The 20,647-nt window shown below is 37.6% G+C and overlaps 1 protein-coding gene across 2 annotated transcripts in view; it reads left to right on the forward strand.

Moving 5' to 3' along the window:
* The window catches only part of LOC129880811 (uncharacterized), a 29,245-nt gene extending 9,317 nt beyond the window's left edge, over nucleotides 1-19,928 (forward strand). Inside the window, exons 9-16 of one of the 2 annotated variants that reach the window (XM_055955014.1) lie at nucleotides 828-899; nucleotides 2,234-2,371; nucleotides 16,606-16,761; nucleotides 17,469-17,521; nucleotides 17,619-17,797; nucleotides 18,560-18,639; nucleotides 18,730-18,846; nucleotides 19,429-19,928. In XM_055955014.1, the coding sequence (XP_055810989.1) occupies nucleotides 828-899; nucleotides 2,234-2,371; nucleotides 16,606-16,761; nucleotides 17,469-17,521; nucleotides 17,619-17,797; nucleotides 18,560-18,620 (659 nt within the window). In that variant the 3' untranslated portion in view covers nucleotides 18,621-18,639; nucleotides 18,730-18,846; nucleotides 19,429-19,928. Of the gene's footprint in view, nucleotides 1-827; nucleotides 900-2,233; nucleotides 2,372-16,605; nucleotides 16,762-17,468; nucleotides 17,522-17,618; nucleotides 17,798-18,559; nucleotides 18,640-18,729; nucleotides 18,847-18,951; nucleotides 19,313-19,428 lie in introns of those variants that run through there. The other variant, XM_055955013.1, reaches the window with a different exon arrangement.
* The last annotated feature ends 719 nt before the right edge of the window (nucleotides 19,929-20,647 follow it).

Consider the following 20,647-nt stretch of genomic DNA (forward strand, 5'->3'; position numbering starts at 1 on the left):
GAACCCAGTTATCTTTTAACATCAATTGTATTCTGCACTTGTCAGACTAACTCTTCCAGTATCTCGATCTATAGGTCTCCAATCTTAATCTCTCTAGTACTACCTAAGTACTGGTTTTGGATATAATACACAGTTACTATTCTCAAAAACAAGCTTAATCTATTCAAACAACTGGTATAAGAAGAGAAAGTGCCTTTGATAGCAAAAGGCAAAATGCCATCTTTTCCCCTTGTTTTTCTCTAAAAAGCTTCTTTGAATTGATGAGAGAAATAACACTGTATTTTCCTAGAGTGCTGATTTAGTGCACCAAAACCCGATGAGTAGCTATATTCCATCCATGACTTACAGCTTGATATCCAAACTTGCAACTGTTGGAGTCTTACATCGGTGGGATAAGGGGACCTTGGTCTCCTTATATAGTCTTGGACAATCCTCCCCTCAGGAGCTAGTTTTGGGGTTAAGTTAGGCCCAAGGTTCATTTCTTTAACATGGTATCAGAGTCAGGCCCAACACAATTCATTATTTCCGATGTTGGGCCCCCCAGTTGTGAGGGTTGGAGTCCCACATCGGTGGATAAAGGGTCCTTGGTCTCCTTATATGGTCTTGGACTATCCTCCCCTCATGAGCTAGCATTTAGGGTTGAGTTAGGCCCAAGGTCCATTTCTTTAACAACAACCATTTACTTAATCTCATTTCTGCTATTGCATTTTTGGTGTTTGTCACTACTGCAAAGCTATAATAAAAAATTAAACTTCATGTCTATTCTGTTCTGTTCATTCAATTTGAAGTGGCAATTTGATACCTAAACTGTTTCACTGTTTTGACAGGTGATCAGACACAGAAGCAAAAGAAACTGGGAAAAAGTTTGACCGAGGCGTTGAAACTTGTTTTGCTAATAGGTGACTCTGACATTCTTTCATAACTGAACTTGCTTCAATATTACTTCAAAAGAAATATATCTTTAAAACTTTTCTTTCTATAGAGATAGACTGGTGGTTACCTACTTCTACTAATATCCTACTGGGTCATAAAATTAGGAACTTGTTACTGAATGAGTAAAATAAGAAATGAATGTTCATCTTCTAGTAGTTGAGCCAAGTCCTAATCTTTTCAGATCTGTTCTCTTAGCAAACATTGGTTGAAATTCTCAGATCCAGTTTTACCAATGAGGTCCTTTTTTGGAACTTATTCTACTGTTAAACATTCTGGGTGCTGATCATTGACTTTCTGACAAATTATACAGCATGTGATATATTTTCTTACAGGAATAACCTTGTTTTTCGAATGTGAGTACTACTTCAAAATAAGAGTAAGAATAAAGAGAACTATATGAAGTCACTATCATGCCCTCTCTTTGCCTTGTTAATTACTGTTCTTTACACAATCCCGTATGATATGGGCAAGAAACCGTGGAACATTTCTCCATTTTGCATCATATGGGTGATCTGGAAAGAGAAATATGAGGTGTTTGAAGGACAAGTTATATAGAGTAAAGCATATTACTTGGGCACTTATTTATGCAAACAGAGAGATTTAAATTAATTAGACAATTTTTATGAATTAATTAAACATGTGCCTTCATTACCGAAGTGGCCTTTTGCGCTAGTGGAATGGACTACTAAATCCTGAAGCTAGACCTGAGTTAAAATTAGGAGAACTTGTATTTTTGGGCACATGTCTACTGTGGTTACATATTCACAATCTACCTATGAAAAAAGTACTTGAAAGCCTCAAAAGATAGAGGCTTATGTGCGTTACACTCAGCATTTGGGATGTTATGACCCTTTTTTTGGGATAAAGAAGGGATGTTATGGCTTACTAAGACTTTAAAAAGGTGTAGCAAACTGGTTTTCTGGCTGCCATTGAAATGAGAAGTTTCAATATATGTTCATTTTGCTTGGATGTGTCAGCATCTTTACCCTATGCTTCAATTTTATTTTATTTCATATGTGTTTCAAATAATAAACTGACACACAATATGTTTCACTCTCTGCTTGTATCCATGTATTTTTATTTCATTTTAGCTATTAGGTGCTTAAAACAAAACAAAATTCGGAAACAACCTCTCTATCTCCATGAGGTAGTGGTAAGGTCTGTGTACATCCTACCCTCTCCAGACCCCACTTGTGGGATTTCACTGCGTGTGTTGTTGTTTTTGTTGTTGTTGTTGTGCTTAAAACAAATTGAGATTCTAAATAGCTAACCATCATTCTCAAAACTGCTTTTCTTTTAGGTTTGGTAGTCATGGCCTTTGGTCCTAGCTACTCCTACTCTCTCATTAGGTTTCTGTATGGTCGCAAGTGGAGTGATGGAGAAGCATCAACAGCTCTACGATACTATTGCCTCTATGTAATTCTGTTGGCCATGAATGGTAAGATCATGTTTGGTTTCCGTAATAGCAAACAATTATAATTTTTTTAAAAAGCAATTATTGAATAATTAGATTGAAAATAATGACTTCCATGAAAACCTTATGCCGTTATCGCTTAACAATGTTTGCTCATATAATAACTAAACCCAATTCAGATTAATGAAACAAATCCGATAGGAATTCTGATTAAATGGTTCCAAATAAACCACGTCCTCCTTTTCTAGAGTGATCCATGAAAAATTCTACTTAAGAGTTTAGACAGAAAAGGGAAGAATGACTGTTTGAGTAGCCATTTTTACGGTATGGTTCATTCGTATTATCATGAGATGATTTCACTAGGACCTGGTGGGGCTACTGACCATGATCTAGACTCAAAGGTTTTTTCTTAGTTTTATAGTGAGTAAGGCTAAGTGATTCGTCCTTCCATATCCTGATGTTGTGACTTAAAATGAAAAGCTTTTGATCATGAAATATTGCGGTCTTTTGACTTCTTCTCAACTATGTAGATTTTAGAATTGGGCCTCAGCCTGTGGATTGGAGCTTTTTAATAATAATTAATAACCTTGGGCCTCAGACCATGAATTGGAGCTGATTACTGCCTCTTATACTGTCAAACGTGATACTTGGCACCTAATCAACCTGAAACTCTCAGTAAATAAGGCAAGAAGATGTCAAATCATTGCATAAAAACTAGTTTTTTTTTTTTTTTTTTTGAAAACTGGTAACATTTGTATTGATATTAGTACTTAGGTAGTACTGGAGGAAACCTTATTTACAACAGAGGAAAGTAAAAAACAAAACAAAAAAAAAACTTCCAGATAATTGATCCTAACTCTAGATGGACCCTAAAACATCTAGAATTGACTCTGTCTCATTAGAGTAAACATTTGTACACCAAAAGCAGAATAACAAAATACATTTAAGTTTAATCTCCTGCACATTGTTGCTCTTGTTTTCAAAACATCTGTCATTCCTCTCTCTCCATATAGTCCACCATATGCAAGAAGGAATAATCCTCCATCTGTCTCTGTTTCTAGCTCCAAATCCAGCTTCTTCCCTAATGAAAAAAGTATCATCAATCTTACTCGGCATTATCCATCAGATGCCTCTGAGATTGAGAAAAATCTGCCACAGTTAGATAGTGACTTTACAATGTAGGAAGAGATGTCTAACTGTTCCTTTCCACATAAAGAACATATGTTGCACAATGAAATTCCCCTCTTTGCCACATTGTCAAGGGTCAAAACAGCCTCATTAGCTAAAAGCCAAGTGAAACGTGCCCCTTTGTGTGGCACTTTGGCTTTCCAAATGTGCTTCAAGGCCACTTAATAATTTGAGCTCTAGTTTGGTTTGTCAGCTTGTATCCCTTTTTCACCTTATATATGCCTTTGCTATGCCCATTCTACCACAAGAAATCCTCTCCTCTCTGTAGTCCTTGAAAGTTCTCCAAAAACTTGTATAATTCAGTCACTCTTGGAATTTCCCAATCATTTAAATGTCTTCTGAGGACCAAAACCCAGCCTTGTTGTGTCCACTTTTCAGCAACTGTCTTGTGTTGATGTTGAGCCAAGGCAAAAATGTCAGGAAATAAACCTTGTAAACTATCAAATCCCATCCATTTGTCTAACCAAAAAAGAGTCTTGTTGCCATTGTGTACCTTGATAGTAGATTGATTTTTAAGGAATGGCCAGAAGAGCCTGATGGATCTCCAAAGACTAACACTGTAAGGGGTAGTTACTTCTTTAGTTACCCAATTGTCCAGCTCCCCATACTTGTTTTTAATGACATTACACCATAAAGCTTGAGCCTCATGTAGGTATTTCCATAGCCATTTCACCTTAAGAGCTTTGCCCTGGTTCTTAAGGTTCTTGATGCCTAATCCACCTTGCCTTTTGCTTCCGATGATATTCTTCCATTTGACCAGGTGGTATCCTTTCTTCTCCTTGTTGCCCTGCCACAAAAAAATTCTCCCGATTTCATCCAACCTCGAACCATTGTTTAGGGTATATGAAATAGGGTCAACATGTAAGTTGGTAAAGCATCTAGGACAGAGTTTATCAAGGTTAGTCTACCTCTTAGTGACAAATACTGTGATCTCCATCTGGACAATTTCTTCTCAGATTTCTCCAAAATTGGGTTCCAGATATCTTTGGATCTTGACTTTGCTCTCAAAGGCATGCGAAGATATAATGATGGCAATGCACCCACCACTCCTTCCAGAATCTGTTATAGGTGCTCCATATTAGGGACCAAATTGATTGGAAAAAGGTGACTCATATTCCAGTTTATATGTAGACCAGAAATGGCTTGAAAATAGACCAACACCACAAAAGATTAGACTGTCATCAGCATATTGAAGATGAGTGATCTCTAAACTGCTCCCACTGTCTTTGGCAACTTCAAATCCCTGGATCCTTCCTCCTGTCTTAGTAATATTTAACATATTGTTTAGACCCTCCATTGCTATGATAAACAGAAAAGGGGATAAAGGATCCCCTTGACTAATCCCTCTGTTTGCACTTAACAAAACTTCCGGAGCCCCATTAATAAGGATGGAGAATTTCACAATGGAGATGCAAAATTTAATCCAGTTGATCCACTTCTCCCCGAAACCAATGTGTCTCAACATACTAAGAATGAACTCCCAGTTGACATGATCATAGGCTTTCTCAATATCAAGTTTGCATACAATGCCAGGTTTTCCTTGTGAGATTCTGGAGTCAATTGCTTCATTTGCTATCAACACCGCATCCATAGCTGCCTTCCTTTAATGTAAGCCATTTGTTGTTTGTCCACTAATTTGTCCACCAGCCTCTTCAATCTCTATGTCAGGACCTTCGAGATCAGCTTGTAAAAGCTTCCAATCAAACTAATAGTTCGAAAGTCTATTGGCCCCTGTCTTCTTGGGAATCAGGGCAATGTATGTTGGATTAAATTTTTTTTCAAACATTTCATTTGAATGAAAATTGTGAAACGCCTCCATTATGTCTTTCTTTAGAACCTCCCAACATTTTAAATAGAATCCCATTGTATACCCATCAGGACCAGGGCTTTGCCTCTTTTTCAACATTTGTGATTGTTGGGTGGTTGCTTATATTTTCAGTGGGTCTCCATTCTTCAGCTTCTGTGTATAACTTCTTGTGGAAAATATGATTTCCTCTTGATTCTGTTAGGCTCAACTATAGTCTCTTCACGTACTACCATTTGATCAATGTGATTATATCTCTTGTGAGCATTAGCAGTCTGGTGGAAAAATTTGGTGTTTCTATTATTTTTTTTGATAATGGTAACTTTTTCCTCTATATAACCACAGGTATACTACATCAATGTAGTCCCCTTTTCAAAACATATTACAACTTAACACTCTATTTGTGCTTTTCGTCACAAATAGTCTAAAACATCAAAAAGATCTTCTGTCTGTACTAATACTACTTGTTTACATCAAAAATAATAAAGAGCTAAACAATTCATCTTAAAAGTCTGTACATTGTTCTTCTTGCTTTCAAAACACCTTTGGTTTCTTTCTTTCCACACTGTCCACCATATGCAAGCTGAGACAATCTTCCATATCTCTTTCTTTACTGTAGTGTTGCCCACGTTTATCCAGCAACTTACAAGTTGTGCTATGTTTCTATGTTTCACCCGAGTGATCTTTCTAAGACTGCTAAATATTCTCTACAGTTGATCTGTCCATTTGCTATGCAAAAAGAGATGGTTGACTGTCTCTGTTTGTTCCTCACATAAGTAGCACCTTGAACATAGTTGGAACTTTCTCTTCCTCAAATTTTCTTGTGCCAACACTGCTCCCTTGGCTAGCAGCCATGTGAAGCAATTTACCTTGTATGGGATTTTAGTTCTCCAGATCATCTGCCATGGCCAGTGCTCCATCCTGTCGTTTGAATGATTGAGGTCTTTATAAGCTGAATTGACACTGAAAACCCCTGTGCTGCCAATCTTCCAAACAACCTTATCTTCCCCATCAGCCAGATTACTAAATTGTGCCATTGTGTCTTGAAAGGCCTCTATATTTCCCGTCTCCCAGTCATTTAAGTTCCCCCTAAGATGCAAGTTCCACCCCTTTCCTGTCCACATTTGTCATGGTCCAAAAATCGAGGTCATGATGGCACATATACCAAATCCCATCCCGATGTGTAAGCCCCCCAAAAATAGAACCATACGAGACTCCCAAAGGGAAGTCAGGCCACAATTAAACACAATAAACGGACAACAATGAAATTATCCCAAAACCTGGTGTCATGTATAAAGAGCATCTAATACAAGGTTCGATTCTGAAGGTACAACATAAGTCTCTGTATGATACAAAAGACTGAGAAATAAAGATAGACTAGTGAAGATCCGAATCCCGAAACCTCACCACTAATCTGAGAGTACACAATCCTCTAGAATATCAGCGGCCACGTGAGGTACCCTGACTAGTATCTACATCAAAAAGGGACACAAAAGTAGGGGTGAGTACAATCCACATGTACTCAGTAGGTTTTAGCCGACTGAGTATAAGGAATTAATCAAAGCTATGAAATAAACTAAGGAACGCTTCCACCTTCATACAGAAAAGTCTCACTCCGGCATGGGTGCCGCCAATTTATATAGAATGGCGCAAATAAATTAATCCCATAACAACAGCTCTTAATCACAATTAACCAGATAATTCAAGCAGTACAGATTTCAATGCAATGCAATGCAATATGAGGATGCAATGATGTGGTGGTATGGTGGAATTAAGACTATCTCACAGCATGTCGTATACACCTACCGAGCTGTGTTACCAAGCAAGACCCATGGGGTTCTCGCAGACCATATACCTCAATCACAATATCTCACCATCCTTCCCGCCTCCTCGTGGTCAAGGGATCACAATGTATCCACTACCCTGCCGTAAAACTACCTTGGTTAGGGACTCAAGATACAAAGGTTTTAAAGGTGTTTCATTTTCTTTCTCAAAAAGAATTTCCATATTTCTCAACTTTTCATGTTTCATGACATGATAAATGGGGATGAATGCATCAAAACATGTATGGCATGGAAGTAATATTCAACTCACATGTAGTACAAGGTTCAAAGTTCTTAAAACTTAACCTACGCAGGATATTCACCCTCAATAAATAGTAATGGGAAGGAAATACTTCAATTTAAATATTCACCCCCTTTTTAATAATATTTCAATACTCAGGCATGCTCAAAATCCCCAACTCAACCCCTCATGCGGGCATCACAAGTCAAATAATATACTCAAGCCTCTCTCATAGGCAAATCATGAATCACATGCTCTCAAAGCAAATAAGATAACAAATAAGGCCCCCACACGGGCTATGTAATACAAATAAACCCCCACACGGCAACACATTAATAAATAAGCCCCCCATGGGCATCACAATATATATAACATTCTCAACTCATACTACAACCCCATTCCAAAATCTATAACATATGAATGACTAATTACCCCATCTCAGTCTCAAAGAAGGATAGCCAAACCTACCTCAATTGCAGAAACCGCACCAGAATACCTCCACCAGACAAGCAACTCTCGAATTCAACGCCCGGAATGACAATCCACTATCAATAATGAAACATACACATCACAAGGAGTCCAATGACACCCATATTGATAGGTTTTGGAATCGGAGGTAAAATAGTCCAAAACTTAATTATTTTTGAAAAGGGTCAAATCTGGAAATTTATTAGACAATCACATTTTACTGGTAATAAGGAACTCATCATTGAAAACCCCATAAAAATAGAGCTCAAAACGAGTTAGCAATTACTATTTTCCTTAAATTCGGATTAGAGAAGAAACAAATATTTTTGGGGTTTGAAACTAAGATTTAGGAGTTAAAATCATCAAATATTTAATGAAAAAGGAAGGTTTTAGGTCAAAAATCACTTACCCAACACTTTACCCCGAAAATCTCTTCTCAAATCACCTCAAGGAGTTCAAGAACTCAAACAAATGGTGAAAATTATTGAAATGGAAAGAAAGGGGCATTTTCTGCCCAAAAAGTTACTGCTGACCGCGTGTTGACCGCGCATTGACTGCGGTCAACTTACACCACCACCCTTCAAAACATGTTTCTAACCCTCAAAACTCATTCAGAACTCTATAAATATAAACCAATAGTGCAAATTGATCAAAAAACACATTTCAGAGTCAATGGTACTAGCAGAATCACCATCTGACACTCAGAACTCGATTTGTTGACCAAAGTCAAACTTAGTTAATAAAAATCAAAATTTTCAACTCAAGACCTCAAATTCATGTATTAACCCCAAATATGATTCCAACAACTCTCCTAGATCAATTTTCACATTCCGGAGTTGATGGAACTGACGGAACCCCGTTCCGAGACCCGTAGCTCTGGTTGGTACCGAAAATCACTTTTTAACACTTAAAACTTATGAAAACTCAAAAACTCACACAATTCACAACTTATTAAGATTTTAACAAAACCAACAACACAACCCAATCAAATAACAATTGGGGCACTAAAGATAGGGGTAAAATGGTAATTTTGTACAAATTTCCGAAAATGACCCTCAAGGTCGTTACAGCATTCCAGAGACGGTTGTATTTTGCTAGAGGCTTAGTGCCTACAAGTGTGAAAATAATTGTTTCAAGGGTCTTTGGGTTATCCATTTGTCCTCCCAAAATAACACCTTCCTGCCATTACCCACCTAGAATCTGATTCTAGATAGAAGAAAAGGCCAGAGATTTCTTACTGATCTCCAGATACCACATCCATATGGAGTAGTCACCATCTTTGTCATCCTCCTATTCTCCAATCTCATATTTTTCCTTAACCACATCTTTCCATAGCATATTTTCTTCTGTCAGAAACTTCCACAACCATTTTAACATAAGGCTTCTGTTTTGCCTTTTCATGTTCCTGATCCCCATCCCCCCTTCTTTCTTGTTTTTTATGACCTCTTCCCACTTGACTAAATGGAACTTCTTTTTATCTTCATTTCCCTGCCATAAGAAGTTTCTTCTCAAAGCATCTATCTTCTTTATGACATTGTCTGGTGCTGGGAATACAGGCATCATGTAAGCTGGTAATGCATCAAGCACACTATTAACCATAGTGAGTCTACCTCCCCTAGACAAATATTGGCTCTTCGAATTAGTCAACTTCTTCTCACTCTTTTCTATTACCCCATTCCAGATCCCCTTTGATTTGATCTTTGCCTCAATGGCATACCTAGGTATATAGTTGGTAGCTCCCCTACTTTACCACCCAAAATGTCTGTCAAACTATCCACCTCAGCCACTTCATTAATGGGGTAAATGAAGCTCTTTCTCCAGTTGATGTGTAATCCAGAAACTGCTTCAAAGATGATGAATATTACTCTTAGAATCACCATTTACTCTCTCACCGTTTCACAAAAAATAAAAGTATCATCTGCATATTGTAGATGAGTGATCTCCAAGTCATTTTGTGTAGTGTTGTCCACCTGGAAGCCCCTTACCCAACCCTTCACCTTTGCTGTCTTAATTAGATTACTCAATCCTTCCATGGCTAGAATGAATAGGAAGGGTGGCAGGGGGTCACCCTGTCTCAGTCCCCTTTGAGATGGAAAGAAGCCACTGGGAGTTCTGTTGACTAAACTAGAGAACTTGACTGTGCTTATGCAGGATTTCACCCATCTAATCCACTTGCCTCCAAAACCCATCCTTTGCATCATGAGTAGTAAGAAATTCCAGTTTAAGTGGTCATAGGACTTCTGAATATCAAGCTTGCATGGAATTCTAGGGCATTGACTTCTCTGTCTGGATTCTACACATTCATTTGCTATCAGGACTGCATCCATTATTTGTCTACCTTTTATGAATGGCATTTGTTGTCTGTTTACAAGTCTGTATAACACCTTCTTCAGCCTTTCTGCCATAAGTTTAGCTATGATCTTATAAACCCCACTTATTAGACTAATAGGTCTAAAGTCTGTCAGTTCCACAGCTCCCACTTTTTTAGGAATTAAGGCCACAAAGGTGGCATTAATGCTCTTCTCAAACATTTCTGCCTCATGAAAATTCTGCACTGTAGCCACCAGATCAGGTTTAATGGTGTCCCAGCACTGACTGAAGAAAGCCATGGAGTAACCATCTGGCCCTGGTGCTTTGTCCCCTGCACATGCTCTTATGCCCTCTAGTATTTCCTGCTGCTCAAAAGGTGCCAAAAGTAAATTGGTCTCTTCTTCATGAATCATAGGGCAATCTCTCATTTGCAAATAGGGTTTCCAGTCTTCTGGCTCAGAGTATAGTTCCTCATAATAAGTAACTATCTCCTTTTGTATCTCCTCTGGTCTATTCAAAATTTCTCCTCTCACTTTCAACTTTGAAATTGTGTTCTTTCTCCTTTGTGCATTTGCAGTTATATGAAAGAAAGCAGTGTTTCTGTCCCCTTGCTTTAGCCACATTGCCCTGGATCTTTGTCTCCAAGCTATTTCCTCCCTTTAGCTATGTTTTCAAACTCCATGTTCAAAGCTATTCTAGAGGTTCTCTCTTCTGTCCTCAGGGTTCTGTGCTCCTGTATCTCCTCTAATTCAGCTAGTTGTTTCAGAACATTTTACTTTTGAGTTCCCAAGTTCCCTTGTGCGGTTTTGCTCCATTCTTTTAGCTTCTCTTTTAGTGCTTTGAGCTTTGCAACCAGTACATAATCAGGTTTCCCTCTGAAGTTGAAAAAATTCTACCATCCTCCTACTTTGTCATTGAAACCCTCTATGTCCAACCACCAGTTCTCAAATTTAAAGTATGACTTTTGTGTTTTCCTAATCACCACATTGTAACATTATGGGAGAGTGGTCAGAGGTCACTCTGTGAAGTATATTCTATCTTAGATTTCTGAAATTTGTTTCCCACTCTTCAGAGAACAAGATTCTGTTCAGTCTGGCTGCTGTTGTATGTATGTCTCCTTTCTTCCAGGTGTACTTTCCCCCATATAATTCAGGATCAACTAGCTCCATGTCTTCTATGAAGTCTGAAAAGTCTGCCATTCCTTTGTTGATTTTGTTGCAATTTTTCTTTTCTGATGGGTACCTCACAGTGTTGAAATCCCCACAAAGAACCTAGGACACCCTCCTTGATCCATAAAGCCTTTGATCTCTGTCTCCAAGCCACTTGTTCATTCTTCAGACACCGTTCATATTCCATGAACAAATTGGCTTTCTTAGCAATTTCCTCCTCTGTCAATGCTCTATTCTCCAACAAGAGTCTAGTTCAGCCATCTGGCTAAGCAATTTATTCTTTTGAAGCTTCAGATTCCCCTGCTCCATTCTTTTAGCTTTCCTTTGAGAGCTTTGAGTTTACAAGCAAGAATGTAATCTGGTTTCCCAGTAAAGGCAAAGTCATTCCACCAGTTACTAACTCTATCAACAAAACCTTCTGAGTTTAACCACCAATTTTCAAACTTAAATATGACTTAGATTGTTCCCAATGTCCACCGAAGAGAGCAATTGGAACATGATCTGAAATCACTCTCTGTAAAGCAGATTTCTTCATGTTGCTGAATTGGTTATTCCATTCTGTGGAAACCAATATCCTGTCTTCTAGAGGCAGTGGTATGATTGGCTCCTTTAAATCAAGTGTAAGTACCACCATTTAACTGAAATCAATGAGCTCCATATCCTCTATAGAGTCTGAAAATTCCCCCATAGCTGAATTTCTCCTAATGCAGTCCCCTTTTTCAGAGGAGAATCTACACACATTAAAGTCACCACAAATAGCCCAAGGTCCCTCCATGAGACCTCTGACATCAGCTAATTCCTCCCATACCAATCTTCTTTCCAATTTGCTGTTAGGAGCATAAACATCAGTGATATGGCATTCAAAATCACTTAACTGGGCCTTGAAATTACAAGATAATGTGTAAGCTCCAACCTGTAAGATCTCCCCTTTCCATACTCTAGAGTCCCAAAGTAAAATAATTCCACCTCTGGTTCCACTAGCTTCAAGACAGCACTTCTGATCCATCTCCCTGCCAAAATCTGTTTGATGATATCCTTCACATTCCCCTCTAATTTTGTTTCTTGGAGGCAAACTACGTCTGCCTTCCAATCTTGAACCAAATTCTGCATAATTCTCTTCTTCCCCAAGTCATTTAACCCCCTAACATTCCAGATATTAATTTGAGCTTCATGGGACAGATTGAAGACTCCCCTTCCCCTTAGATCTATCACCATCACTTTTGAATTTAACATCAAAGGTAATCAGATTCTTTAACTCTTTGGTGCCTTTAAACCTGGTCCTTTTAATATCCACAGTTTGCTCCATTCTTCTCACTTGCCTACATGCATCAATCTGCTTGAGAAGCTCAAGTGCTTCCTCGTCATGACCCTGAAAATCTACTCCAAACATCTTGTGTAATTTGAGTAAATTTTGTTGAACCCACATTGTTGCCTTCATCTCCTTATCAAGTAGAGATTCTTGGTGATGAACAAGAAGAGGTTTGACCTCTTGAACATCCCAGAGTTCCCCATTGCTGGCCATCCCCAACTGTCAATGTTGATTCCCAGATTTATCTAGTATTTTCTCTCCCTGCTCCTCTTTCAGATTCTTCGGTATTTTTTAAGCAAAAAGATTCTGTCTCCTTTCCCCCTTTAGATTCTTCAATTCGTAATGGGTCTCCAGTGCTCGCCAAATTTTCTACTGTTGTTGTGATATCCTGCTGCATGAGCTGGTTTGAAGAATAGACTGCCATTGTTTCATCTTGAATTACCTCATGGAAGTTATCCAACTAGTTTATTTTTTAATAACTGGATTGTCTTATGAAGCAAGAACCACAGTATATTATGATAATTAAGCAGGTCCTATGAAACTTCAAATCTAGTAAATAATGATGTTGAAACAGCGCTATGTGTATATTGGAAACAAATGTTGTGAGGATTGGAATTCTCAACTTTGTCTTTGATTTTGATGTATTTGAGTTTGTAATTTAATTGTACCGTTGCAGCTTCCATGTCAGAAATTACTTAAGAGTTCTGTTCATGTTAGAAATTTCTGTGAGTGATGCAGTTCTTCAGCTTTCTGATAAGTTTTGGAAAAGCATGCTGTTAAACTGGAGGTTATAAAATAAAACATGCTCTTAACTGGAATCTGGCCAAGTTCATTCATTTGTCATTTTTGTTGGTTCATTCTTTTTGAGCTGCTGCAACCTTGATGCATGCTTTAAAATTGGTGACTTTTAAAAAAAAATATTTGGTAGAGATGGAGCTATTAGCAAGTTTCTTTTGTCTTATTAAATTATGTGAATCTTTTCAGGTAGAAGACCAAACTGTTAGAGAGTCTACAGCTTTAGTTATTTAATTAACGGAAAAGGGTCAAAATTACCCTCGAACTATTCGAAATAGCTCACATTTACCCTTCGTTTATTTTTGGGATCAAAACTGCCCCTGCAGTCTATGTTTTGGACCACAAATGCCCTTTAAACGTTATTTCGAATAGTTCGAGGGTAATTTCGACCCTTTTCCATTTAATTAATCATGACGTGCTAGCCTGATAATTTTTATAGGACCAAGCATGTGAATATACTTTTCATTATGGATGACAGTGACACTTGAACTCACTATACTATGTGAAATTGGGAATCGCCTCATCTGAAAACTTTTATTGTTATAGAGGGGACATTTTAATTATGTCATGACATGCTTAAAAATCTCATTTGACGGACACCTCTTTTATATGGTGCTTGGAGTGTTCGAGAGCCTGCTTATTGTACGTTTGCTCAACCTGAATAACAACTTGGTGAATTTTCCTCTTTTGTATTTTTCGGATCCTATATAAATGGGTAGCTAGAAGGGGAGCCTTGAAGTAACTGGTAAAGTTGCTGCCATGTGACCAGGAGGTCACGGGTTCAAGCCTTGGAAACAGCCTCTAGCAGAAATGCAAGGTAAGGTTGCGTACAATAGACCCTTGTGGTCGGGTCCTTCCCCGGACCCTGCGCATAGCGGAAGCTAAGTGCATCGGGCTGCCCTTTTATATAAATGGGTAGCTTCATGAAGCCATGCCTCACCCAGCCAGTCTCTTGTCGGAGATGAATTTGGTATATTTTAGGAATAGGCCATCTTTTGTGCTCTTGTCCCAAAGCATCAGGGGTCATGTACCAATGAGGACAGGGCACAGTTCAGTGTTGTCAAAGATGTGCTTAAGGCTTGAAACGAGACTCAAACCATGTTGAGCGCTTCGCCTCGCTTAATGTGCGCTTTAATGTTGTCATCAAGGCTCTAAGACATACTTGTCCTTGCCAATGAGCCTTTCCTAAAGGGGTTGCACTAAACAATTGAAATTTTAGTTTATCGTAATTTTTTCAATTTCATTGTCCACATATTTTTTATTCTTGCTTATACTAATTAGTCTTGGATATATATACCATCCTATTTAGAATAGGAATAATAAATAGTATCCTATTTGGTAAAAAATTGTATTGTAGTGTTTACAAATAGGGTCTTTGTGTAATAATGCAGAGACACAATTCAATAATATTCTTCTTCAATAATTTTCACATGGTATCAGAGCGAGGTTAAAAATGGTGATCATCTTGGCGGGTTCAATTCTAGCCACAACCTATTTGACAGCAATAAAGATTTTTGTTGGAGAAATTTTTCCAGAAAGGTTATCTGTGTCGATACATATATTTGATGGAAGAAATTTTGAAGATGGAGATTCAACCTATTGAAGATTACCTTTTCCTAAAAGGAAAACACAAATTCTCCATATTTGGCTAATCTTTTTTCTTGTTGGAAAAAGTTTATGACTCTATAAATAGAACCTCATTCCTTCTAATTTGGTAGCATTCACAATGTAATCCTAGAGGCTTTGAGAGTTTTGTGTAGGGGAAGAAACAACGAGACATAAGTGTTACATTAGCACTTGTGTGAACTTCTTTTTATTCTGAGTGAATTGGTGAGGTTGTTTTTCTCAATATTGTGTGCCCTCTTTTATATAGTGGATTGCTCATCTCATCTTGTGGATGTAGGTAGATTGACTGAACCATGTTAAATGTGTGTCTCTTTTGGTATATTTTTCGTTTGTCTTCTTACTCATGGTCTTTCGAGGTTCACTTTGCTAGCTTTTGCATAACACCTGACTATTTCGGTCCTAACAAGTGGTATACGAGCACTTTTCAGAGACCGCTGCACTGTAAAGAAGTCTATATGGATCAACCACCTAGTTTTGTTGCTCAATGGGAGTTTAGTAGCCTTGTATGTCAGTTGTGTAAGTCACTCTATGGTCTGAAACAGTCTTCTCAAGTTTCGTTTAGGAAGTTCAACACTGTAATTTTATCACTTTGTGTTTTATCGACATTATACATCAAATTCAGTATTTCATGAGAAGACTAAGCACATTGAGATTGACTGGAATTATGCATCAAATCTAGTATTTCACAAAAAGACTAAGCACATTGAGATTGATAGTCAATTTTGTGAAGTTGAGTGATCAACTTGCTGATATCTCACCAAGCCCCTCATCGGTCCTCGTATTAATTACATTTGTAACAAGCTAGGTACATATGACTTGTATGCACTAGCTTGAGGGGGAGCGTTAGAATAGGAATAAGAATAATAAATAGTATCCTACTTTGTAAAGGATTGTATTGTAATGTCTATAAATAGGATCTCTGTGTAATAATGTGTGTATATATATATATATTGCGCCTAATTTGCGCTTTCCACTTTTGGTAACACTGGCAGGCTCCCTGCATCTTTCAGCTAAAATACAGCATATACCTGTATGATAGGAACAAAAGATCCCAATATCCGTGATCTTTTCCATACTTGATCTTAAGTTCTTACCAATCCAAAAAAAAATCCAGAAGTCGTTCCAGTGCATTGCATCTTGTGCTATGCTAATATGATGTTGTGACCAATTTCCTTTATGAATTATTGTTGGAGGTTTTAGCTTTATTTTCCGTACAAATTTTATTTTATTAATTCGATCATTTACGAATCCGTTTGGTCCTTTTACATTTTTCTGATAAGGCTGCTTTAAATATCTTTTAAAAAGCTTGTTAATTCTATTTCAAGTAGCTGAAATCTACAATCAAGTGTGTTCTCTTCTGCTGTAACCTGCATCATTAATTGCAATGATGTGACCTAAAGATTTTGCCACTAATTTGCTCTGTGTTTGTCTTCAGCTTGTGAAGATGATATGTTGAATTTACCCTGGTGACTAGTCTATAGATCTATTGTGAATCCTGTTGACTTTTTCTCTGTCTTTGGTGCAGGAACATCAGAAGCATTTTTGCATGCAGTCGCAAATGAGATTCAACTCAAGCGCTCAAATGATTCCTTGCTTGTATTCTCATTGATTTATCTGGTGTTGAATGTTTCTCTTATACATTCAGCTGGTGCAATTGGGTTGATTTTAGCTAATTCTTTGAGTATCCTTTCATGACATATTAAAGTTCTAGTATTTTTTCTTTTTGGAACTTTGAAGTGTTTGCTTTTGTTTTAAAAAAATTGATGATCATTGTTCCCACTGCAGATCTTGGTTCAGAAATAAGGCAAGGTCTTGCAGTTAGGTGCTGTCTTGACGATAGTAAATATTCATGTTGCACCATACATAGGGTTGAATATTTTATTTTCAGCATCTTTCACATTACAAGGTCATAATCAATCATTTTATGAAAGAACTATTTTTAGGAACACTTCTAATATGTAGAAGTAGGCTAAATAAAGCATGGTTTTCACTGTGGTGATGTCTGGAAGCTTTATATGATGAGGAGAAGGTAGGGTTTACCTGATGATTGCTATTGTGTTTTAGAGTTAATAAAGGTGCAGCAGTAGTAGTGTTGCAAGCATTTTTATTAGTATCGTTGTGGCTGACTTCTTAAACTGAAATGGCTATCTGCCAAGTATGTCAAGGTAACAGAAGCATGTAGTCACCCTTTTCACAAGTACAGGAACTTGCTAATAGTGAAATAGTTTCTAATGTGATTTGTGCTTATTCTCCTATTGCACTTGCATCTGTATACAGAATTGGAAGCCCATGAGCGGCTCACTACATGTTTGGAAGTGCGAACCATGTTGTAGGTTGTCCTTAAGGACATCTAAAATTTGTAGCCATTAGTTCCTTGACATTTAAAAGATATGGCTCTTAGGATCACTTACTCAGCAGTATTCATTAGGAACTATTTCCAGGTATTTTCCCTGATGCCTGTGATTTTTGGATGTTCAAGATTCTGATAAGTTGGTATTTCCTTGGATTCTGACGATATATTCTTCGGATTTTTTTCAGGATTCGTCCTCATTTTCCTTTCGCAGATGCCTGCCCTCTGGTTGGACCTTTCTACTTTTTTCTGGAATAGTCACTCTAGTTTCAGAAAAGATATTTCTGGATCCGGATGACTTCTGGAGAACATTTAGCATTCACTTTTTAGTGGGCATAACCAGTTTCATGCTAGCAGCCTTTATCATGTAAGTAGAGGATTTTATTCTCTGTATACCCATAAAATATTTGAAACTTGTCTAGGTTATTTGTATAGCACTCTTGACTCCCTCCCAGATGACCAGCATTTCATTTCTTGACTTCCTCTCTCTCTCTCTCTCTCTCATACACACACAAAAATGTGCGCGCACACATACATATATATTTTTTCTTATCAGAAGGGATTGTGGGGAGCTTATGAATATTGTTGTGTTGTCCTACATTGGTTTGAGGGATGAGTTGTTTGTCTCCTTATATAGTTTGGGATAATCCTCACCTCATGAGTTAGGATCAAGGTCCATTTCTTAACATGGTATCAGAGCCAAAACCGTCCCTATTATTATGTGACCCAATGTTGACCCCCATATTATGTTGACCACGCACCAATTGGCTGGACTGGCCACGCGCTGGGAGGGTGTGTATGTGTGTATTAAATTGTCCTGCATTTGTTGTGGGATGGATTGTTTGTCTTCTTGTATGGTCTGGGGCAATTATCACCTTTTGAGCTAGTTTTTGTTGTTGAGTCAAGCCAAGGGTCCATTTCTTTACAAAAATGACTCTTGTTAAACAACTTTGGCAAAGCTAACATTTTGTAGTCTAATGCACTGTGGACTAGAAGTGTGGTAAAGTGTAAACTAGGCCCAAAGACAACATCAAAACTTGAACTGTTATAATTTGAAAGTCCTTTAACTAAATTGTATTCTGAAAGTATTGTGTGTATATTCGTGAGTCTTATCTATCTTAATCTTCAGCTATCGTCGCGAGAGGACCTTTATCAATAATATCGTACGTTTCCGGGAGCATGCTGACTGAAGAAGAAAGTCCCACTCCAGTGAGGATTTATTTCCCCAAATCTTTAATACTCAAATTTCTTTTATGTTTTAAGTTTGACGTTCACCTAAGCAGATGCCTCTCGATGCAGGTCAAAGCAAGAACCTTATTATCAATTATTTTATGGAAAAGAAGATAGCATTTAGCTCTTCAAAGCATATCGACAATTCTTTGTTGCATCTCAAAGCCAAATTCATATTTTTACTAGGTATGAAGGAACTCTCTTTTGATGTTCTCATGAACTGGTTTATGTTCCTTCTAGTTTGGCCATAATATTTGCTTAATGCTGCAAGTATGCGTATTTACTTGTCAGGTTTCCACATTGAATGCAAGCAGTGTTGACATCTCAGAATTGTACTCGTTCAAATCAATGACCTGAATTTTCCAATTGTAAAAAGATGAGAAAGTTACTTATTAAGAGAACACATTATTTTAGAACTATTAAAAGACATCAAAATTATAAGATGTTTTTGAAGATCACTAATTAATTTGTTTGGTTTACAATGTTGTTTTTCTGTTTATTTTCAATATCCGCTGGGTTGATGTCTGATTCTGGTCTCCACTTGGCAAGATGCCTACTTAATTACATCTGATGGCATTAAGCAAGTTCCTTTTTCTTACCCTCTCCTTTTTATAAGTTCTAAGCTCTGATGCTTGCTGCGTTCCTAGATCAATCAGGATCAAGAACCGATGATAATATAAAGTGATTGAACGTTTCATTGCTAAGTATATAATGCATTTACAACTTAGTGATCCACCTTTTCTCATATTTATTTCTATCCCTGTGCAGGTTCATAAATTAATTGATTATCTTATGCTGTTCTTTTTTGTTTCATCTTGCATTTGATGCTCTTGTCACCCAAGTGATGTAAGGGGTAAGAGGTATCATTGCTTCACTGCTTTCACCTTTATGCCTTTCTTTCAAACATTTGATTGAAATGGAGAATTGACTGAGGCAGTAAGATTGATGTCAATACTATGTTGTGCATATGTAGCATTATTGCCCTATCTTTCCTTTGGTTTCTTTCCCCCCTTTTTTACGAAGCAAAAACTATGCTGGTCAATGAAGTGAGTTGACAATCATGAGGTTTCAGGTTCAAATTCCAGCAAAGATAAAAATACTAGGCGATTGCTTCCCATTTATCCTAGCCTTTCTGGATAGAGTTACCTGGTATCCCGTGGAATTAGTCGAGGTGCGTGCAAGCTGACCCAGACACTACGGTTAAAAAAAATGATCAGAAGCTTTACTATTACATGACCTTGGAGCCTTCTTTTCAGCATGTTAGATACTTTATATACATATAAGTGCATCTTGCTTAATAGAGAAACTCATGTATTCATTATATCAATTCTCGTATCTAGTCCTTGGATTCCTCCAGCTGGAGTAGAACTTAAAAAATCATTTTGCTTAGTTTGGTTCCTCTTATAGGATAAATCTAATTCCTGCCTTTCGCAAATCCATAAGTGATCCTCGTATAGCAATCATGAATAGCCAAATAGATAAGAGATATTTTTTCATAGGTCCTCGAAAAGAAGCAGAGTGATGGATCACGCCGAACCTAGTGGTCAATGAAGTAGCATATACACAAGGTGATTTCTTCTCATCGTCCAAGTGGTAAATAAAGGTACCCGGTACCTGTGTTGATAGGAGGTAGCAGATAGCTTGTGGAATTAATCGAGTTTTGTGTAAGTCGGTGAGGATACCACTTTTATCAAAAAAGAGAATAAGCACAGTGATGGATGACAAGGCCAAGGAAAACTAAGTGATCATAGAAGACTTTTAGGGGTGTATGGGTTGTCTTCCAATGTCCATACAAGTGTCCAGTGATATTAGAGCTTGATAATTATAAGCATTGAGAACTTGGGTAAAAAGGTTGCCAAAGTGGGGAAATGAAGCCTATGATGATTAAGTAGACTAGGCCTTAAAATAAGTAGAATTCATAATGAGGGGGGGAGGAGGACAAAGTTCAAACATTCTGCATCATGATTATGTTTTTTGATTTTTGCTT

The sequence above is a fragment of the Solanum dulcamara genome, chromosome 2, assembly GCF_947179165.1.
Source record: "Solanum dulcamara chromosome 2, daSolDulc1.2, whole genome shotgun sequence".
In the NCBI taxonomy this organism is placed as follows: Eukaryota; Viridiplantae; Streptophyta; class Magnoliopsida; order Solanales; family Solanaceae; genus Solanum; species Solanum dulcamara.